This window comes from Ictidomys tridecemlineatus, chromosome 7, assembly GCF_052094955.1.
Source record: "Ictidomys tridecemlineatus isolate mIctTri1 chromosome 7, mIctTri1.hap1, whole genome shotgun sequence".
In the NCBI taxonomy this organism is placed as follows: Eukaryota; Metazoa; Chordata; class Mammalia; order Rodentia; family Sciuridae; genus Ictidomys; species Ictidomys tridecemlineatus.
In genome coordinates, this window is record NC_135483.1 from 6949760 (window position 1) to 6973080 (window position 23321).

Genomic DNA, 23321 nt, shown 5'->3' on the forward strand with positions numbered 1-23321 from the left:
CCACCTCTTCGACAGTCGCTCATTCCCTGGGTATTTCCTATGGAGACGAGAAGAAGACATGCTATTGAAGTCGACTGCTCTTCTTTAGTTACATAGGTCCACCCCCTGCTAAGAACGCGGGGCAGGATGCGGGGGACGATTTTTCCTTCCCTGACTCTGTTCCTCTCTAGACTCTGCTTCACTTGAGGACAGAGACTGAGTTCTATGAATACTACTTAAATACAAAAGAAAAAAGATAAAATCAGGATGCCTGGGTCCTGTAGAAAACCAAAAATTATGTCAAAAATTATGCCACTTGAGGTTCTCAAGTGCCCCTGCATGCCCAGGTCTGCTTTACCTGATGGATGTGAGCCACTGTCACATTAGCTTAAATGCACCACTGCCACCTGGCTAGATGGAAACGGGGAACCTGATCGTGAGGGCAGACAGTGTTTCCATGCTGCAGTGACAATGTCATTTTAGAGCCCTGCACTCCCTCCCTGAGACACTTTTTTATGTTGATTTTGCTTAAAATGAAAGGGGTGGAGGTGGGGAAACACCTTTATACTCACATAATTAAAATATGGAATTATTTCCTACAGTTTATTTGAATTATTCCTCAAATAAGTCAACCATTCAAGAAATTTAAGAAAAAGATTGACTCCTGAGGCTCTTGGTAGACATTTCCAGTAAACTACATCCTGCTGCTCTTCCCCTTGCTTTTGGTAAAGTGAAAGTAAAAAATTATAAAACCTTCATCTTTTTATCTAAAATAAAAAGGTGTCTCTAGGCTTTTCAATTCACATTTAAAATGCATTTTCATAAATAACCTTTTCACAATCTGCACTGTTTTAATTAAATTTCTCACTATGGAAAACAAGATAATTGAAGTAGTTTAGAGATTAGTTAACTGTCAAAAATTATGCCAGTAGTCACCGTACTGGGAAAATCAGCTGGCGGTACAGCCCTCATCTTTATAAAAATCCCTGAACTGGTCATATAATTAAAACTTCAGGTGAGCTCTGCCTTTGTAAAAAGAACAAGGAGGATTCTGAACTCACTGAGTCTACACAAAACCCACATGAAAGAATAACACACACATTTGAAAACGACACTTGGTTTTCCCTGAAGGCCACCTCCCATGTCCCTTGTCACCAACATTTCGGAGTCACAATGGAGGCAGTGATGGCCCCTGTGTTCCCACAGGCAAAGCTCCCCTGGTGACTCCTCTCACAGTACCTAGGTATCATGAAGCCAGAAGGCACAGGGAGGTACACCTGCTCCGGGTGCACAAGGCTCGGATCTCTGCTTCTGTCCCCAGTGGTCCGTCACTCTGTGAACCTAGATGAAGTCCATTCTCAGGGGTGTACTGTCCCTTTATGATGAAGCTCTGTCTGCTCCTCATACCAAGGTGTCTTTAAACTCTTTCCTGGGGCCTATCAAGAGCCTAGGAGTCCCAGTGTGGGTTTCTTCTGCCTCCCTGAACCCCTTATCATGACAATAGTCACTCTTACCTGTTTCCATCATTATTAAAATGCTCTCTTTGTTTATTCTATGTTGTTCTTCTCAATAACAAGGTTTCTATTTGATTACAATAGTTTTTAGTATCCTTAGATTCACAGTTTCAACAGAAAACACTCAATCCATTACAGAATTTTAAAGTTGGAAAGAACTTCGTCGAATATAACCTGCAGACCTACTGAGCTCAAAAAAACTAAAGCCCCCAAAGGCTAAATAATTTGTGTTAAGAATGTATGAATCTAGATAATGAACATGTCACCCTGACGAGAACCATCAGAAACCACGCACTGTGCCTCTCAGAAGGACAGCCTCTTTACTAAGTATACCGTCTCTCATTTATCAGCGCACTCTGTGAAGGTGTTTTGGCTGAGAGGCCACAGGAGGACCCAGCAGACCAGTCGCCACACCGAAGGTCTGCCTGACTGGAGAGAAGTGAGCCTCAGAAGCAGCTGAGTACCCCCAACAGGCCGGTTCCTGCAGAACGAACCCATGCCCTGATGGCTGTGAGCCTGAAAGCCTCCCCTGGCTGACCTCGTGACCACCGCAGTGACCCTGCTCTTCTGCCTGCTCTCTGCCTTTGCTCCCAGTGCTGCCTCTTGAAGCCCTCTCCTGGATTCTCTGTAGCGCACACTCCAGCGGGTAAGACACCAGTGCTCATGACTGGAATGAGATAAAAGAACTTGCAGTTGCCCTAGTCATGATGCCAAGGGAACCATTCGTATTTTTAGTGAATTAAAGTGAAGGAAAGGAATGTAGCTTGTGAATTTATTATTATTCAATAAATTCTGACAATGTGGAAAGGCACACCCAGACATGTCTAGTCTATGTTAACAGCATAGCTGGCTCACAATCATGGACAAAGTAAGAGAGGCGATTCAGAGAATTCCAAGAGCACCCGGAGAGAGACAAAGTATGGAAGTAAGTCCCGCTCCTGTGTAGTGCTGAGGGTAGGAGAGGAGGGAGAGAAAACAGGAGTTCTCCTTGTAGTCATTACTAGCATGCATGTTTGGGTTGTAAAAAACAGAAAAATAACATTGAAAATGATATCGAAATCACCTTTCAAAATGGGGTGTGTGTGTGCTAAAAAGGGCTTGTGTGAGATTCTAGATGCTGCCGGAAATGTATACTCTGGGCCCCTTTGCCTGTGACCTCAGACACCTGCAGCAACCTAATCACATATATAAGCACAGGGCACCTAGAGTTTCCACAGGTACCGAGGTCACGGGACACTTCCATTCCTCTCATGCAGTCTTTCTTGACCTTCTTTGGCATCTTGGCCTCTGCTCCTTCTCACCACACAAGCTCCCACACTTTCTGCCCTCCTGTGAATGACAACTAGAGCTATCCCGAAGATCCCACCTCTGCAGTTTGAGAGTTAACTGACTGACAAGGTTCTTCAGAGACGTGAATACAGCTATGAGGAGTGTTGGAGGGACACACATGTACTCTGATTGCACATCTGTTTTGCATGCTGACCCTATACAATGCACCAAAAACTGTTCCGCTTTAGACATCTATACATGTATCTTTCTATATAATTCCACCACTGTTTAACTCTGAAAGTACTCTTAGTGAATGCATCCTGGGCTACACTAATTTTCCAGTTATCTAATTTCCAGTTATCTAATTATCTGTATTTAAGTAATAAATCAATGTCATTTTGGGAAATGGATGCTTCTTGTTCTCAAAGAGAGATGAGTTACTGTAATTATGTCCAATTTTTCTAAGTTAAAAGTAGACCACAGGCCCCAATTTGTACTTGAATGATTAAAAAATACATCCATTGTCTATTTTCTTCTTTTGGGGGGGGGAACTAATCATGCTGAATTACTTCGTTTTCTTACTTTTAGGTGACAAGTGCTCACAAGAGGAGGATTTGGTCTTGCAATGGCTAGCCGGCTCTAGTCAAGTGAGTACTGTGGAAGCCAAACATACTCTTTGGACAAGCATCCCATGGTCAGATACACTCATCTGCCAATTGGTGTTCTTCTCCATGTCCAGCACTCAGGGCGTCTTTTGTGACAGTGACTGATAGAAAATGACTAGTTCAGATGACAATATGAAGGATCACATATCTCTACAACTCACTTTGAGAAAAATCAGTACACCTTCCAAAGGCCCACTGCCTGCGAATGGCCAGACATCTCAGCTGGGCTAAGGAAGCACTTGCTTTCAGTGGGTGTTAACTATTTGCCAAAAAGAAGAAGAACACATCCTGTCAGCTGTGTCTTTCCTGGGCCTAGGCAGGCACAAGAGGGCACTTCAGGAGGCACTTCAGGAGGGCTGATGGGAAGAGCAGGATCTTCAGCCCCGACATGTACACTTTCTCACAAAGTAGCACTTGTTCCACGAGTTCAAAGAACAGAATTCCTTCCCCACTTTTCTGTTTTAAATAAGCAACTATGAGATTTATTTTTCATCTTTTATTTTGGAAATAATGGCTTTGGACAGATGTTATATCAATGTTTAAAAGGACAGCAAATGGAGTTGTTAAATATAATTATACATGTTCTATAGAAGTAAAATTTTTACTACTATGAATGTAGTTCAAGAACCTCTTTTTTGGCAGTGCTGGAGTTAAAATCTAACTCAGAGCCAGCCACAGCTATGCAGAACTAAGCCCCCAGCCTCAAAGACATTGTTAAAATTTGCATTTCTGAGTTACAAAGAAATGACAAGCCCTTCTCAGAGATGAGGATGCGCTGAAATTTATTGGTTTTCTATGTGATCCTGGGATCCAACTCAGGGCCTTGCACATGCTATGCGAGACAAAATAAATGTAGCTCACCAACTGAGCTACATTTCAGTCCTTTTTTCTTCTTAAAAATTTTACTTCTGAGACAGAGTCTTGCTAAGCTGCTCAAGCTGGCCTTGAACTTGTGATCCTCCTGCTACAGCCTCCCAAGTAATTGGGATTATGGGCATGTACTACTGGCTGAAATTCTTAAATAGTGAAAATGTTATTTTTATTTTTGCTGATATGTGTAGTGATAATTCTTTGTTGTTGTTGTTTTTTAGTCCTAATCCCATCCCCTTCTTTCTAAAGTTCTCTCATCTATGTCCTTAATTAAGGTAGTTTAAGCAGAGAATCCTGGTGACGCTCATGAGGAAAATGTACTAAGTCTCTGTGTAAGGCTGCTCACCCTGAGAACATTACTAGTGGCCAGGAACTGCTCAGAGCTGGCGAGCTGGTTGATGAGGGACTTGAACCAACGCTCTAGAGAACGGGCAAGTGCAGTGACTCGCCACCCAGCTGGACTATATACAGAAGACACGAGAGGACAAGGGACTCGCACAGCAGGCACCTGGCCAGCTCTGCAGCAGCCGCGTTAAAGCTCAGAGCTGTGGATGCTCCATCCTTCCTTCCCTCACAAACACCCACTGAAGACCTACATGGTTCAGTGTTCTCTGTGTCCCTTGCAATTCAAGAATTCCTAGCTTAAACAATGTGCTGAACATTGTATTAGCTGCTGTAAATGAAATGGTGATGGGGGGAGAAGGCTCCACCCTAACAGAGTTTAGAATCTAATTTATGATGAGTCTGGTTCAGCGTAATACTTTCCTAAATTCTTTTATTATTGATTAAAAAAATGACAGCAGAATGCATTACAATTCTTATTACACGTATACAGCACAACTTTTCATATCTCTGGTTGTATATAAAGTACGTTGACACCAATTCGTATCTTCAGACATGTTCTTTGGATAATGATGTCCATCACATTCCACCATCCTTGCTAATCCCCTGCAGCCTTTCTCTCCTTAGCTAGAGTTCACCAATTCCTCCCGTGCTCCTCCTCCCTACCCCACTATGAGTCAGCCTCCTTATATCAGAGAAAGCATTCTGCATTTGTTTTGTTTTTTTGGATTGACTAACTTCACTTAGCATTATCTTATCCAGCGCCATCCATTTCCCTGCAAATGCCATGATTTTATTCTCTTTTATTGCCAACCACTTGGTGCAGTCACTTCTTTGTGTCACAGGATCCTTTTGTTTTCTCTTGGTACTGGGGATTGGACCCTGGGGCACTTAACCACTGGGTGCACCCCTATCCCTTTTTTATTTTATATTTTGAGACAGGGTCTCATTAAATTGCTGAGGCTGCCCTCAAATTTGTGATCCTCCTGCCTCAGCCTCCTGACTTGCTGGGATTACAGGTGTGTGCCACCATGCCTTGCTAGGTTCCTTGGCTTTCCAAATTGGTATCTTTTTACATACCCACCCTATCCACAGAAAACATAGCAACAAAATAAATACTTTTCTAAGTCTTATTCCTGCCCCTCGTCCACCTTCCCAGGTGGCAAAGCTAAGTGTGTTGTGTCGGTACCTCCAGGAGTTCAAACAGTTTAGACCAATGTCTGGAGGTATGCCAGAGACTGAGAAGCCGTCTTAGAGGGGCTGGGAGGAAGAAATCCTAACAAAGTTTGGTCAGGAGAGGAAGATGAAGCCAGCAGGGTACAGGGGACAAACGATGTTGCTGAGGGCAGGCAACTGTGAGTGGGGTGAGGGGTCTGTCTACTCCTGACACAAGTTCCTAAGATACAAGTTCCTAAGAAAGCTCTTGAAGCTTTCACAACTGTGCAAGAGGGCTGACAAAACGCTAGACTGAATGGTGAAAACCCTTCTTCTTGGATATTAATCTCAAAAAGCGTTCTCAGGAATACCAGGCACTATCCTGAGTGCATCAGAGATAATGTTCACCATCAGAACCCCCGTGGCAGAGGTTCACCCACCAGTGAGGGCTGTGATAGTGTCTGCCTTCTGTGTCCCATAATGCCACCTAAAGCACGCATGGAAAGTGAACACCATGGTTTAAAGTGCGGCAAACACTGTCAGTCGTGTGAGCTTGTGAAATTGCCCCTGCTGCAGACCAGCCAAATCAAGGTAAGGAGGGGTGACACATATGGCGGCCTATGTCAAGGACACCAAGGTGGGGCAGCAAGAATGCTGGCCCCAGGCTGAAATTGCAGTTGCACTGACAACCAGTGCCTAGAAGGGTCAGACATGAGGATTTCCTGTGCAGAGCTCTTTGTCTGCTCAGCTCAAGTCCTCTTCTCAGGGCAACTCCCTGGCAGCAGATGGGAAGGGGAGCACAGCAACTCAGGAGAATATTTTGCAATTCAATTTTTTCAAGGTCTTTCCTATTATTTATCAAAAATAAATAAATAAATGGACAAAAAAACCATCAGGCATGGTAGTGCAAGCCTGTCATCCTAACTATTCAGGAGGCTGGGGCAGGAGGATACAAGTTCACGGCCAACCTGAGCAACTCATCCAGACCTGTCTTAAAATAAAATGAAAAAACCTGGGGATGTGGCTCAGTGGTAGAGAATTTGCCTAGTATGCCCAATTCCCTGAGTGCAGTCCCTAATACTGCAAATAAAAAACCAAATATTTAAAAATCTGAGATATTTTAAATCAACAGCAAAACCAAATCTTTTGAGTTTCATTTGCTTTTCCTTTCCTGGACAATAAAACTTTGAATTTATTCATTTAATTTATTTATAAACTGAGTGCAGAGGCTAAGACAGGGAATATGAGACATCCAGGAGTCCTCACTGAGTAGGAGGGTCAGTTAATCCATGTAAAGAAGACAACGCTACTCCTTCTGCAATACGTGAAGTACGAAGCCACGTGTTCAATCAAATCGCCTCACACCAAATTCATGGCAAAATGTGGCCCAGTCTGGCTTCCAGACACTTCTACTACCTGCTACACTTCTATCTGCTACCAGGAAGTTGCCCTGTAGGAAGAAACAGCCAAGCCAAGATGACAACGGGTCTGCTTGAGGGGCTCGGAGAGCAGCAGCCCTCTATCAAAAGCACTTACTGCTTTTGGAAACTCACAATCTGGGGGAAAATGTGAAATATGATTACTGTCAGATAAGAATATTAGGAAGAACATGTTCAATTGTAGGATATAAAAAGAGAAGAGTTAGGGACCCCATTCTTCTGCAACTGAATAACAAAATGATGAAACTGTGTATTACAGACTTTGTTAAATATAAGTCACTGAGCTCTCAGTATGATATCTGTTAAGTATAAAGAAATAAAAGCTACCCACCCCTGCACTACCAGAAGTTCAGTCTAGGTATGAGAGAGACATCATGTAATAACCGTCGTAATGCCTAGTAGGCTAGCTACTACCACTTTTGAATTTCTCTAGCAACAGCTGGCCTAAGTCTAGAAGGAGAAAGAGACAGTCAGAATAGAATTTTTTTTTTTTTTTTTTTAGAGAGAGAGAAAGAGAGAGAGAAAATTTTTAAATATTTATTTTTTTAGTTTCTGGTGGACACATCTTTATTTTTTATTTTTATGTGGTGCTGGGGATCGAACCCAGCGCCCCACACATGCCAGGCGAGCGCGCTACTGCTTGAGCCACATCCCCAGTCCTAGGAGAATTTCTTCCAGGCTGAGCAGGCAGCATGAGCCAGTTCTGGAGGCCTAGGAGGACATAGCATGTTTGGGGAATTATAATACCTTCAGTGTGTGCAAGACAGATTGGTTACAGATAAAGCTCAAGAGGTTGTTGGAGGCCAGGGAATTACCAAAACTTTCTGGAAACCATGTAAAAGGTGCTAAGGACCTAGGAAGAGATCTACAAAGAGTCAAAATGGAGAATCTGCCAGATCTTGCCTGTTACTATCACGACTTGGTTCTCAGTGACCCCAGTTCTCAGCGTCTCCCTTCAATAACTTCAATTAACAATACCAGCCATCCATCTAGTTCCTGTTTTCCATGTATGTATGAGAAATTAGGATGCTACAATAAGAATCCCAAGGGGTGTATATTCTTTAAGAATTCCTATTAGGCATGGTGGCTCATGTTTGTAATCCCAGCTCCTGGGGAGGCTGAGGCAAGATTGCAAGTTAGAGGTCAGCCCAGACAACTCAACAAGACCCTGTCTCAAAATAAAAAATAAAAAGGGTGGGGACGTGGCTCCTTGGTTATGTGAACCTGAGTTTCATCTCCAGTACCAAAAAGAGTCTTTCCTGTTTCCTTGCTTTTCGTAGATATATGTTTTCATGGTTATATTTTTTTCTCTTATGTTAAGGCTATGAACTACAATAAAGAATTAACAGATAAATAAGTTAAAAAAATGATTTGCATCAATTTTAAAAATAGGGAATTTTTGTTTTCTTCATGGAAAACAACTGAGTCTCTACCTAGCAGACACCTAAGGGAGACCTGAGGGCAGGACCATTGCAGAGTCTTTGGGCAATATTCTTTCTAATGACTGACCTGTTCAGAGGCACATTCACGTGGAATAGGAAGGCCTTTTACCCTGAACTTAGGTCAGGGCTGAGGACCCCTCTGCTGGACACAAGTGCTGCAGCTCCCACACTCGGTTCCTTCCCAGGCTCAGGCTGAGGCACAGGCCAGGCTGTGTCTGTGTCTCTGGTACCAGGGGCCTACTCAGCCTCCATGCATGTTTGCTGCACTAAAGCACAGTATTCAGGAACTAAATCAGGTGAGGGTCTCCACTTAGCTATGCCATCCAGAGCTATGTCTAGACCGAGTCATCCTGACCAACAAAGTTGTCATTTAACACTGCCACTCACATACTCTCCGTAGGTCTCTTGTGTCGGGGGTGGTGGTGGAGGTCTGTACCCAGTGGGGGGCACCCCTCTTGCTCTGGGAGTGAGAAGGCCTCTTCCGCGATTCACTGGCCCCCGGGTAGACAGCACCCCTCTGGGAGCTGGAGTGCCGCGCGGCACACCAACACCAACTGGCCGGCCGGTGACTCCTCCTCTTCCCCTGCAAATGAGAGGTCAGATTAGCAGCACTTACTACATTTTCTGAGAGTCTATTCTTCACATATGTTCATGGATGAAACAAATTATCGTTCTATATTTCCATAAAAGGTAAAAAGGAAATCATAGAAAAGAACGAACCAAAAGAAATAAGAAGCAAATATCCATCCAAAGGAAATCCAGCTACTTGGGCAATCCAGCACAACATGGTCACATCAAAGAGATGGAGACACAGACTCTGGTTCAAGAAAGAGCAGGCCACTGTGACTTCTAGGGAGGCCATGACTTCAGTTTGATGTCATGCCAAGACCCAAATGTCACTCTAACACGAGGTAAGCCTCACCTTGCTTATCTCTGGACAAGGAAACAGAGATTTTCAAACTGCATGAAAACAGGTAGCAGAGCCAGGGGCCAAGATAAATGCCACAGTTACACCAGGGAGAACACAAAACCAACCAGTGGAGCATCCCTGAGGGTGCAAAATCACCTGGTGCCAATCGCCACACAAGCAGGAGAGCACAGGGCAGCACGGCCTGCGGGGGAAGCCTGTGACACTGCCCAGTGGCTGCACGGAGGGCACTCCATCCCATCTGCGTGCTGGAGCAGGGAAGGAGTCAGGAGGCACTGCCAGGCACGCAGTGGGCAAAGAAGCCTCCTGGTGGCCTATACTGAGGCAGAAGTTCAGTGCTCTTATTTGGAACTCAAGTGAGAAGGTTTCACTAGAGACTTGTGTTACCTTTCACTGTGGGATTTAATTTTCAATTGTTTACACCCTGAATCAGAAACACATCCTAAAATGAACGGTGGGCCCACTCGTGAAGACTGCATGCAGTAAAAACATTCCACCACGAAATTCCCAAGCAGCAACATCTACATGAACACTCCCACAAGGCCCATGCCCAGGCAATCGGTCATAAACAGAACAAGAACTGCACTAACGAAAGGATGTTTAAAATGGCCAACACTTGATCAGAAAGCGTACAGAAAAGTGCTACTGTATTTTCTCATTTACTAAGTGATTATCACATGCCAGGTCTGAGGGACACAGTGGCTTTTGCAGATTAACATTTTAATAAGGAATAACCCAAGTGAACAAAATGCTACAAAGTGACTGAGACAGGGTGCTGAGACGGCTACCGCTACTGCAGACCACCAAAGCCTTCCTTAACAAGGGAACATGGTGCTGAGAAGGGAGCCAGACCACTGGCAAGCAAGCCTGCCAGGGAGAAGGAAGAGAGAGCAAAGACGTGGGAAGAGTGAGCAGGGCCTGTTTACAGAACAGGAGGAGACCAGCGTGGCCGGAGCAAGGAGAGTAAAAAAGTGGAATGAGACATGGGGAGGGAGAAGAGCGGCCTGATCATTCAAGTACATACCAGAAAATGTGAAATTTCTCATAGCTGGAACATGAGGACATTTAAAATTGTCCTCAGATTTTAAGTGAGGACAAGATATAATCAAATTTAATATGAAATGGTCATTATGACTGTAAATAAAAAATAGAGAACTAGTGTAGGTTAGATTAGGAAGGTTGGCAAAGGTGATTACAGAAAAATAAAATCGAGGTTTATTTTACATGTAAAATCAAAATGACTTAATGAGGAAGTGGATATGAAGAACTTTATTGAAAATAATATTTAAAAGTCTGGTGCAGGGGTGCAAACCCATAATCCCAGCAACTTGGCAGGCTGAGACAGGAGGATTGCAAGTTCAAGATCAGCCTCAGCAACTTAGCAAGGCCCTAAGCAACTTGGCAATCCTGTCTCAAAACAAAAAATAAAAACAGCAGGGGATACAGCTCATTGGTAAACTCCAGTACTTCCCCCACCTCCAGCAATTTTAAGTCATAGAAGACTCGTTTATGAGAATCTCCAGAAGATTCTTCATACATCTCAGGATTAGAAAGTGCTAGGCTTTGATGGTGTATGTTTGTTATTTGTTTGCTTCTCTATTGTCAATGTTTTTGACATTTAGGTACCATGAAGTTTGTACCCAGCTTTGGCCACAGGAAATACAAAGTATAAACTAAAGACCAGTCCACAAATTCTACAGAATGTTACAACCCGTACTAACCCGAGGAGTCTGTGAGATTTTCTACCCTGATTTCAACATCAACTTATTTTATTTTCTTATTCTATAGGATGGCCCACATTTTTGCAAGTTACACACGTGATTTCCTCTTCATCACAGTTGGCATTAACATGTGTCATAATGAAAACATAACAACAGTGCCAGAATCAAAGCTCTACAGGAAAAGTGGTGGGAGAATGGAGGGAGGAAAAGTATTTTCCTCCAGGCGAAAAACACAAGGGAAGGATCACACCCAGGGGAGCAGGTTGGATTGTGGAACCAGAGGGCCTCGCTTAGAGGCTGTCTCTGTCAATCACAAGCTGTGTGACCTCTGGCAAACAACTGACCTCTCTGGCCTCCCTTTCCTTGTCTGGTGGTGGCAGCAAACCCATGCCACCTCAAAGATCATCAGGAGGCCTAAGGAGCTAACACCTTTGAAATGCTTAGAAAAAGGCATAACCCATAGCAGGTGCTCTGCGCTTGTAAAGGTAAGTTCCAGGTCGGGAAGAAAAGGTAAGTAGGATTTAAACACTTGAGAGGAGCAGAGGGAAGAAACACAATTGCAGACAAAAGAAATCAGGTAAACAGAGACCTGTGAGGCAGAGCTTGGAGCCCAGAGTGGGTTGGAGGCACAGGAAACAGGGCAAAATAATCAACAAAGAGTGACTTGGAGACAGATTTTGAGCAAAAAGATACACAGGGGCTTTAAATGTCCATTTTAAGAAAATAAACTTTAAAAACAGGGAATGTAAAATGTTTGGAACCAAGGAAGACCAGAATCACATGGAAATGGAAGCACAGAGTGTGTCCTGAGGGTGCCGAGCACACGAGCCACACGGTTTCAAGCAAATGTGGGGTGTCTTAAGTACACGAACCCCTTTAAGGCCAGCTCTACCCACCAGCACCCCATGAACTGAAAACCAGGGTCTGAGACGTGAAGGTGAAACGAGTCTCATCAGGAATTTTAGCAGGAATTTTAAACACAAGCAAGGTAAGGCCACCATCAAGGAAATGGTTTCCCACGTGGCCAGGTGAAAGGCCTTTCCCCAGGCTTGCATTCCAAAATGAAAAAAGCTCTTGTGGCGTCAGCTCTTGATATTTCAACTTGACAGAAAGTGACAACTAACTTAGGACCTGTCTTCAGGCACAGAGGTTGCCTGAGACTGACACACTCCACGGCAACTCTGGTGAGGAGACCACTCTGCACTTGCATTTTGAAAAAGGAATGGACAAAAACAACCCAAGTGAGACAAGTAACACTGGTTGATTTTACTGTATATGTACATAAACACAGAGAGATATAAATATTGAAACAGATTATTTTTTTTTTTTTACTTTATTGTTGGTCGTTCAAAACATTACACAGTTCTTAATACATCATCTTTCACAGTTTGATTCAAGTGGGTTATGAACTCCCAACTTTACCCCGTATACAAATTGCTGTATCACAACAGTTACCCTTCCATTGATTGACATATTGCCTTTCTAGTGTCTGATGTATTCTGCTGTCTGTCCTATTCTCTACTATCCCCCCTCCCCTCCCCTCCCCTCCCCTCCCCTTTTCTCATCCCTGTTTAATGTAAATCTTCTTCTCAAGCTCTTCGTCCTTACCCTGTCCTTGTTTACTCCCCTTATATCAAGGGGGTCATTTGGTATTTGTTTTTTAACGATTGACTAGCTTCACTTAGCATAATCTGCTCTAATGCCATCCATTTCCCTCCAAATTCTATGATTTTGTCGTTCCTTAATGCAGAGTAATACTCCATTGTGTATAAATGCCACATTTTTTTTATCCATTCATCTATTGAAGGGCATCTAGGCTGATTCCATAATCTTGCTATAGTGAATTGTGCTGCTATGAACATCGTTGTAGCAGTGTCTCTGTAACATGCTCTTATTAGGTCTTTAGGGAATAGACCGAGAAGGGGAATAGCTGGGTCGAATGGTGGTTCCATTCCCAGCTTTCCAAGAAATATCCATACTGCTTTCCAAATTGGCTGCACCAATTTGCAGTCCCACCAGCAATGAACAAGAGTGCCCTTTTCCCCGCATCCTCTCCAGCACTTATTATTGTTTGACTTCCTAATGGCTGCCAATCTTACTGGAGTGAGGTGGTATCTTAGGGTAGTTTTGATTTGCATTTCTCTAACTGCTAGCGATGGTGAGCATTTTTTCATGTACTTATTGATTGATTGTATGTCCTCCTCTGAGAACTGTCTGTTCAGGTCCTTGGCCCATTTATTGATTGGGTTATTTGTTATCTTATTGTCTAATTTTTTGAGTTCTTTGTATATTCTGGTTATTAGGGCTCTATCTGAAGTGTGTGGATTAAAGATTTGATCCCAGGATGTAGGCTCCCTGTTTATCTCTCTTATTGTTTCTTTTGCTGAGAAAAAACTTTTTAGTTTGAGTAAGTCCCATTTGTTGATTCTAGTTATTAACTCTTGCGCTATGGGTGTCCAAATTATCACTATAGGAAAAAATAGGAACAGATTATTTTTAATTTTAATTTTTTTGGTACTTGAGCTTGAACTCAGGGACAGTTTACTGCTGCTGAGCTACATCTTCAAGCCTTTTTGTTCCTTTATTTTGAGAGTCTCACCAAGTTGCTGAGGATCTCACTAAGTTGCCCAATCGCACCTCAAACCTGAGATCCTCCTGCCTTAGTCTCCCAAACTGCTGGGTAACAGCTGTGTACCACTGTGCCTGGCCACAGAACATTTTTAACATTTTTACTACTTACTTAAACAAGCTACACAGCATGAAAATGAGAGCTTCTATAGAGACCCTTAGATATAGAAACATCTACCCAACTACATACAGTCACATCACTTAATGACAGATGCATTCTGAGGAATTCATGTGTAGAGGGTTGTGTCAGTGTCTACACACTGAAGAGTGCACTCACACGAACCTAGATGGTAGGGCCTACAACAAGCCTCCGTGGTGTAGAACTGGCAATGCAATAAGGTTGTTTAGATCAGCACTGCCACAGACAGATGAGCAGTGAGTCACATTATCCTGTTACCATGGCTACTACATTGATAGCTCCAGGCTTTTTCCAGCTGCATTACAGTCTAATAGGATCACCACTGTAAATGTGGTCAGTCACGGACTGAGGAGTTCTATGCTAAGAGACTATCTCTGTACCTACCTACCTACCTGCCTACCTTCCTATGTCAATAAAAAGAAAAGAATGCTGGCATGTGTAAGTGTCAAGTCTGGAAGGCTGTCTCTCTTTGTACGCTTCTACATGTATTTTCTGTTCTCTTTTGAGAAGATTTGAATACGATGAATGATGTGAGTCTGACTACCTCACAAGGATGCAGAGACAGCTGCTTGGCAGGGCGTTATGTGTGTGCCACTCCAAAAGGGAAAGCTCCTAGCCCATGAGCACAAACCACATGCTCCGCACCTGGACAAACAAGCAAAGACAGTGGCAGAGGGAAGGCACAAGTCTTCAGACGTTGAGAATGTTTAAATATATTATTTGACACGTTATGTATTTTGGGAAAACGTGCAAGCTTCCATCATAACAAAGTTGAGACTAAGGAGTCAAACCTGTATGCTAAATAATATCAGGCAATTAACCACTATGTGATCCCAATCCTGGTGACCTGCACAGGTTACCTGAATCAGAAAAAGGGCCCTTGCAGCTGAAGAAGGATCTTGAGATGGAGGTCTCCCTGCATTATCCTGCCTGGGACTACCCTATATAACCACATGAATCCTATAAAATCAGCAGAGGGAGGTCAGGAAAGAGAAGGCAGGGTGAAGAAGTGGGAGGGGTCATTGTGATGTGGCCACAGATCCAGGCAGGCTGGGGTCACCAGAAATTGAAGGAGCAAGAAAAGAACTTGCCCTCAGAGCCTCTAGAGGGAACACAGCCCTGCCAACACCCTGCCTTTGAACAAATGATAACTGGTTTTAGCCATGTGGCTTCCATAGCTACAAGAGAATACATTTTTGTATTTTTTATTTTCAGTCAACAAATTTGTGGTAATTTGTCATAGCAGCTAGCAGTAAACTAATATAGTACATAAGTGATTTCTTATGATTTTAGGTAAATTTAATGTTGGAAGAAATAGAAATTAACGAGGCAGTTAGGGTTTGCCGAGTACCTACGTGTACCATTCCATGAAATCATCAATTAAACCTCTTTTTGACACAGAAACCCCACAGGCTCCAGGCCTATTGCTGACTTGATATCATAGCAGCACACACCTGCTCCGACATTGCTACAGCTGGCAACTCTCAATAGAGGAAGGAACTTCTTGTTCTCCCAGAGGAACTTGGAGATTTATAAGAACAATATATTTAATAGTTTTATCCAAACTTCTACCTGAAAAAAAATCTATATAGTCACATGATTAAAAGAAAACTCTATTTCTTTATTCCACTGATTTCTTTTAGAACAAAAATGGGAAAACTAAAAATAATTTCCAAATGAAACTGAGAAAGTCATATCAAATTTTTGATTCTCTTTAAAACATTTCCTCTTAGAAGTAATCATAGCCGGGCATAGTAGCATATATCTGTAATCCTAGCATCTTGGGAGTGAGGCTAGAAGATTACAAATTCAAGGCCACCCTCATCAACCTAGTGGGGCCTTAAACAACTTAACAAGACCCTGTCTCAAAATTTAAAAATAAAAAACAATTTTAAAAAGGAGTAGGGAGGCTGGGGATGTGATTGAGTGGCTAAGTGACCCTGGGTTCAATCCCTGGTACCAAAACAAACCAACAAACAAATGTAATCACAAAACAAAGACAGAAATAACAAACAAACAAGCAATCAATACATGTGTGACTGGTCCAGCCCAAGGATTTCGCACATGCTACAGCACTTGTAAAGAGCAAACTGACAACAGACCTTAGGACACCCACTGGATGCTGGACATGTCTGAGCACTGGAGGTGTGTCCAAGAACTAGGCTCCGGAAGGGGGAGGATCAGGGCAAGGCACAAGGAGCCATGGCTCCAACCTGCATATCGATGATATTACTTACACATCAAAAAACTGTCGTTTTAAAGAATGAACCTTAGAGTGAGTAATAAGGTGATAACAGTTAAGCCTAGGAATATCTCCCTCCAAGGTGAATTCCCTGCTTGTGACTTTCAAAGTCTGAACAGTGGCTTCCTACAGATATACTGATAGAGGTGTTTCTGGCTACTAAGATAAAACACATTGAAACTGTTGCCTTGGCTCGCAAACCTTAAGGAAAAGTACGCCAATTAATAAACACCTACCTGGTAATCGCTGGGGCTGGCACACCTCTTGTCCGTAGGGTGGGTTTCCCCCTAACCACTGGGACATCTGCATTTTCTGAACCACCATTCAAATATGTTAATTCCTGGAGCTGGGCTTGTCTGATTTCATCATTGTAGTCCTACACAGGAAAGAGAAGACAGCATAATCTGTCTCATGTTAAAAATTCTAAAGTGCTTAGTGCAAATAGTGAAAAATATCAAAAAAAAAAAAGATTGGGAAAATAGTTGAATTCACAAAACAAGATATGAATTTCTTAAAATTAAAACATATTAATGAATTTCTCTAAGAAGGGAAAAGAGAAAAACACAGTACTTTTCCCCAAGCTAAAATCTCCTGCAATCAACCGTCTTTCCTTTCCCTCGGTGAAACGCCCAGGATAAGGTGAAAGCACCCAAATCACTGTCTGGTGGCTCTGCTCCTTACAGCTCAACTCCGCTAGTGGTCAGTGAGCATCTGAGGCGCCTCGGGGACAGGAAAAGAAAGAGGAGTCAGCCTGTCCTACAGCCAAGGAACTCACTCCAGCAAAGGAGACAGACACACCCAACATGGCAGCTTCTCTGGTGCACATTCCTTTGTACATTTCCCCTGGGATACTGCAGGAGCTGTGAGAGTCCGCATTTTGAAAATGTGATACATAATCTTATTCCTGAAAACCTGCACTTTGATTTCACCTTACGTGACAATCAAATGCTCAATGGGAGTCAGCCTTGATCCCTCCCTCTTCCTGACCGCCCTCACTCCACACAATAGCCAACAGTAACATGTACAAATATGTCAAATTGTCTCTGTGTTTTACAATAAAGGAAGGTCAGGGCCAAAAGTTGAAAAAGAAAACTCACTGAAGGCAGCTGTTGCTAGAAGAGTGGGCTCTCTACAAGAGGTGTTATCTCAGATGAGTGAGGACTAAGCCAGAAGGGCCACAGCAGAGGACAAAATGATTAAAGGCTCAAGCAACATAAACACAGGGAATCAAGAGTGTTGTGAGTACTATTTGGATGAAATATGAAAACACTCAAGGGAAAGGGAGAGCAGACACAAAATCATATGAAGCTTTAAGTCGATTTGGAGGCAACTCGGAATGTTCAGAAGGGTACTGAGAAGTCCTTAATGATTTTAAGGAGGTAAGTTGCATATTTAGGTTTGTAAACTGTAAAGATTAATCTAGTATTAGTGAGTACAAATAACATAGGTTTGAAAACACAGGGGATAAAACACTGTACCCACAGATGAAGCATGCGCTTAAGTACAAATGGAATAGTTCCAAAAAAAGACTCTAAGCCAGGACATCTCATAGGCCTCAATAATTTTCAAAGGTCTAAAATCATTCAAAGTATATTTTCTGCTGATATGGAATAAATTAGAATCCACTGAAGAAAGAATTTTGGGGAATTCACAAATATGAAGAAATTAAAGAACGTAATTTTTAAAAAGATCCAACAGTATGTTGGCTTCAAGAGATTCATCTCACAGGAAAAGACATCCACAGACTGAAAGTGAAAGGGTGAGAAAAAATCTACCACTAACAACAAGCAAGGATTTCCATCCTTGTAAAGAACTTAATTAAAAGTAACTTAATAATCATTAGATCAAACTAGAAATGAAAAGAAAAATTAGAAAATATTCTGAGACAAATACTAATGAAAACAGAGCATATTAAGACATATAAGGGTATCTAAAGCAGTACTATGAAGGAAATTTATAGCTTTAAATGATTATGTTAAAAATACAAGATTTCAAATCAATAACCTAAGCTTTCACCTTTACTAAATATGAAATAAAAACAAACACAAAATAAGAAAAAATAATAAAAATTAGAGCAGAATAAACAAAAATGAGAGTAAAATAAAAAAACTCAAAAGTTGACTTGTATATAAGATTAATAAAATAATAAACTTTTAGCTATATTAACCAACAATAAAAGATGACTCAGGTTTCTGAAATGAGAAATAAAAATGGGGTATTACCTGAACATCAGGAGTGATAAGGGGAAGCCAGACATGGTGGCAGACACCTGTAACCCCAGCAACTGGGGAGGCTGAGGCAGGAGGATCAAAGTTCAAGGACACCTCAGCAATTCAGAGAGACTCTCAGCAATAAACAAAAACTACAAACGTTTATCAATATAGATGATAAAGTTATCAAAAAATACAAAGCCAAATCCAGTAAAAAAATTATATAAAAGAACCAAATTAATAAGTACAAAGTTCACTGAACATTTGAAAATCAGTTAATGTAAGTTCACAAAAATAAGGACAAAACCACATCATCTCAACAGATAGAGAAGACAACTGTAAGAAAAGTCCATCACTCTTTAATATTAAAAACCCTCAAAAACGAAAACCCACAGTTAAAATCATACTTAAAAGGCAAACGATGAAAAATTTCCTCATAAGGTCAGGAATAAGACCAAGAGGACTTCTCTTACCATTTTACTTGAGGTTCTGGCCAGAACAATTATACAACAAAAACAAACAGCATTCAGACTGGAAAGGAGAAACTAAAAAATACTCTGTTCAAAAATGGCTTAAATCTGTATACAGAAAATACTAAGGAATCACACACATACACACACACACACACACACACACACACACTTAACAGAGCTAGCTAATCAATGAGTTTTAGCAAGGCTACAGAATACAAGATCAATATATGAAAATAACTTCCATGTCTTTAGACCAGCAATGAATAATCAAAAAATAGAAATTAGAAAAACAATTCCATTTACAATAACATCAAAACAATAACACACTTGGGAGTAAACTAATAAAAGATGTGTACATTGAAAACTATAAAACACTATTAAAACAAACTTCAAAGATATAAATAAATGAAATGATATCCAATGCTCCTAGATAGACTCAGGGTTGTTACAATGACCATTTTTTTCTAAACTGATCTTTCCAATCAAGGAAATAATACCAGCTGACTACTTACAAAAATGAAAAAGTTGAGTAAAATTAGGAGAACAGAAATAGCAAGAACAATCTTTAAAATAAAAAGCAAAATTGTATAAATATATGTTTTCCTATTGCAAGACTTAACTACAAAGCTATAAGCAATAAAAACTGTGTGGTGGTGGTACAGACATAAGCATCAATGGAATGGAAATGCAAGTTCATACATAAGTTGCAGTGAACTAATTTTCAAGTAGTCTCTTTTACAAATGATGTTGTAGCAACTTGATATCCAAATCAAAAATACATAAATAAATAAAGTGGGACAGGACCCTTCCTTCAACATCATATGTAAAAATTAGACCAAAATGGGTCAGATACCTAAAGGTGAGGGCTAAAATTATAGAATTGTTAGATGCAAACACAAGAAGTAAGTTTTCTCAGTAGACAGCAAAAGTGTGTTAAGAAACTGAATGACAAGGAGATAATACAAAGTCACAGGAAGTGAGTATAGCATTCACATTCCCTCACTCATCCATGTGTGTAGAATTTACTAATAATAAAGCCACTAGTAACATCAGAAGTTGTAGTTCTGGGGAAAGGTGAAGTTTGAATCCATCTCAGTGGAATAAAGAGTAAGTACAAATCACAGCACAGAGAAGTTCCTCCTAAGTAGCATGGCTATAAAAAGAAGAGTAAGGTTCAGAGCTTGCAGGGAGGAAGGGAGAATTTCAAGACAGAAGAAATATAAAGATATTTGTGCATGAACATAAGGTTCAGAGGAGAGAGTTTCCTGAATTATTTATAATTTTGAATTAAAAATCTGAAAGATATTTAGTAAAATTATAACAAAAACACACTGTCTCTTCATTTCTATTCAAAAATTCAATGCAAAAAAATGTGAAACTTGTAGAAGGCATTATGAAATAAGAAAACTAATATGAGCATCAATCAAAAGGGAGGTTGAAATCTAATACTTGCAAAAACAAATGACAACTAATTCAAGTTATTTTGATTAGCATAAAGAGTTTAGGATTAGGGGCTCTATAATTTACTGTAAATAGAAACTCTTCCCCGGCCTCAGAAGTCCTCTGAATCTTTTGATTGTAATTTCAACTTCTCTATCAGAAGCCCATTAATATGTTCCTAATGATACTAAAATAGCTAAAGATTAATAAATTATTTGCAAATCACATAAATAAAATGTAGATATTTGAGCTAGGTATTTGTGCAGTTAAAAACTGTTGAGAAATTTGATACTTGGTCACATGCAGCTAAAGACAGATAGGAAAAAAGAATATTGCTGATGCCCTGTCCCAAAACACAGTAAAAAATTTAACAGTAAAAGCGAAGCAGTGCTTTAAGTAAGGGTGAGGTCACTATAATGGTGTCATTGTTATTATGATTTTCTTGGTCTTAGAAATAATGCTTTTAAATTAATAGAGAAACCAAATCATGCATGATGGCTTACAGGCTAATTTCCCCATTGAAAAACAAAACCATCAACATTTTCATCAACTGTAAAGAGCAAAGGTACCACAATTCTAATCATTACAGGCATGGACCACCACACCTTGGTCCAACTAAATTATTAAAGAAATGGAACACAAAATAGAAGCAATAACAAGCTCTGGGAAGTAAATAAATCTGAATTCAAATTTGCCACAATATGTTGTATAAAGTCCAGTTTTCAAAATAAATAAATAAATAAATAAGAGACATGGAACATGTGGCTCACTCTGTGGGACCACTAATAAGAAACCATCTTGTAGAAAGCCAGATAGTGGATGTACAAACGAAGAGAAGAAAGCCAAGTGCAGTCAGTGGCAGACTCACAGAGGAGCTCAAGGCAGATGTGAGACAGTTACACTGGTGAACCTGAAGACTGTCAATCAGAATGGTCCTGTCTAGAACACAGAGAAAACAGGGGGAAGAGAAGCCAGCCTGAGACCTAGGAGACAGCAGCAGCTGTGCCAACTGCCACGTCACAGGAAGCCCAGGTGGACAGGAGGGAGAGACTGAAAACTTTAAAGAAATAATGGCTAAAAGATTCCCTCATTTAAAGAAAGTCATGAATCAATAGATCCCAAAACCTAGCCTAAAAGTAGAATAAATGTATATATCAAAATCCAGTTACCGAAAACCAAGACCACAAAATCTTGACAGAAGCAAGAGATACCAAGAGATCATGTGCAGAAACACAATTAAATGGTTAGTGACTCTCTCATCCAAAGTAACAGAGCCAGAAGGCCACAAAGGGGCACATTCCAAGTGCTGGGGAAACTTTCAACTAGAATTACACAACCTGCTCTTGGCAAAATAGGTGGAATAAAACTGTTCTCAGAAAAACAAAACAAACATTTTTGCTAGCAGATCTAGTTTACAAGAAATGCAAAAAGAAGCCCTTCAGGTTCAAAAGAAATAGTACTATTTAAAACCAGAAATTGCAAATGTTTGGGTTAATGTAAGAATATAAAAAAAAAACATAAATAAAAGAAAAACTATTCTAAACCATGTCTTCTTCATGATTATAGATGCAAAAGTCCTTAACAAACTATTGGTCAACTATATCCAGCAACAAATGGAGAATTATACACCATGACCAAGTGAAATGCAAGTTTGGATTTACATATAAAAGTCAACAATGTAATATATAATTAGTGATATAAATGAAAGAGGGAAAAACTTGTGACCATCTCAATGGGAGGAGAAAGCATTTGGCAAAATTCAACACCCCTGTTTACACCATGATTAAAAACTCAAGAACTAGGAATATAAAAGAATTTCTTTAACATGATAAAGAGTAGCAATAAAAATCTGGCAGTTAATGTTGAAAGGCTGAATGCTATCCTTGTGATTTCAGCAATATTATCTCATAGAAGGTTCTAGTCAGTGAAAAGACGAAAGGTTCCAGTTCAGGGGATGAAAAGGGAAGGGAAGGGAACTACTAAAGGCACACATCCTGTATATGCCTTTAGAGGAGAAATAAAACCATCTTCATTATCAGATGCAGGATTCTGTATGTCAAGAAATCCTAATAATTGTGTTAATTAGGATTGCATTTAATCATGCTCATGTTTGTATTATAAAACAATGCACTTGATCTAATAAACATGTTCAGTAAGGTCATAAGATGGAAGATCAAAATGTAAAAATCAACTGCATTTCAGGGCTGTGGCTCATCAGTAGAGCACTCGCCTAGTATGTTAGAGAAGCTGGGTTTGATCCTCAGCATCACATAAAAATAAGTAAAAATAAAATAAAGGTATTGTGTCCAACTACAACTAAAAAATAAAATTAAAAAATTATTTTAAAAATCAACTGCATTTTAACATAAGTGACCATTTGAAAATCAAATCTAGGAACAATTCTACTGCCAGGCATGGTGGCATATGCCTGTAATCCCAGCCACTTGGCAGACTATAAGGCACAGTAGGATCACAAGTTCAAGGTCAGCCTTAGCAACTTATCAAAGACCTAAGCAACTAAATAAGACTCTGTCTGAAACTAAAAAATAAAAAAGAGCTCATGATTTGGCTCAGTGGTTAAGTGACCCTGGGTTCAATCCCTGGTACCCCTCGCCCCGAAAAAAAGGAGGAGGAGAACAGTTCTACTCAAGGAAGCATCAAAAAACACATACCATTTAGAAATTAACTTTACAAAATAAATGCAAGACTGGTACCCTGAAAATCAAAACATTGCTCAGATATTAAATAATACATTTATTATGGTTCAGATTCGGAATGTTATCAACAGGTTCATGTGTTGAAGGTCTGGTCCCCAACCAGCAGTGCTTAGAGTTGGGCTCTTGGGACATGATCAGGTCCCCAAGA

The 23321-nt window shown here is 40.7% G+C and overlaps 1 protein-coding gene across 8 annotated transcripts in view; it reads right to left on the bottom strand.

Moving 5' to 3' along the window:
* Khdrbs3 (KH RNA binding domain containing, signal transduction associated 3) overlaps window positions 1-23321 on the bottom strand; it is a 180920-nt gene that overhangs the window by 68783 nt on the left and 88816 nt on the right. For all 8 annotated transcript variants that reach the window (XR_002483555.3, XR_013423765.1, XM_078016664.1 and 5 more), the window contains 2 exons: window positions 16570-16709; window positions 9063-9258 (listed from right to left, as the gene is read on the bottom strand). Coding sequence is in view for 6 of the 8 variants with exons in the window: in XM_078016664.1 (XP_077872790.1) it covers window positions 9063-9258; window positions 16570-16709 (336 nt within the window). In the remaining 2 variants the exon portion in view is untranslated. The remainder of the gene's footprint in view (window positions 1-9062; window positions 9259-16569; window positions 16710-23321) is intronic.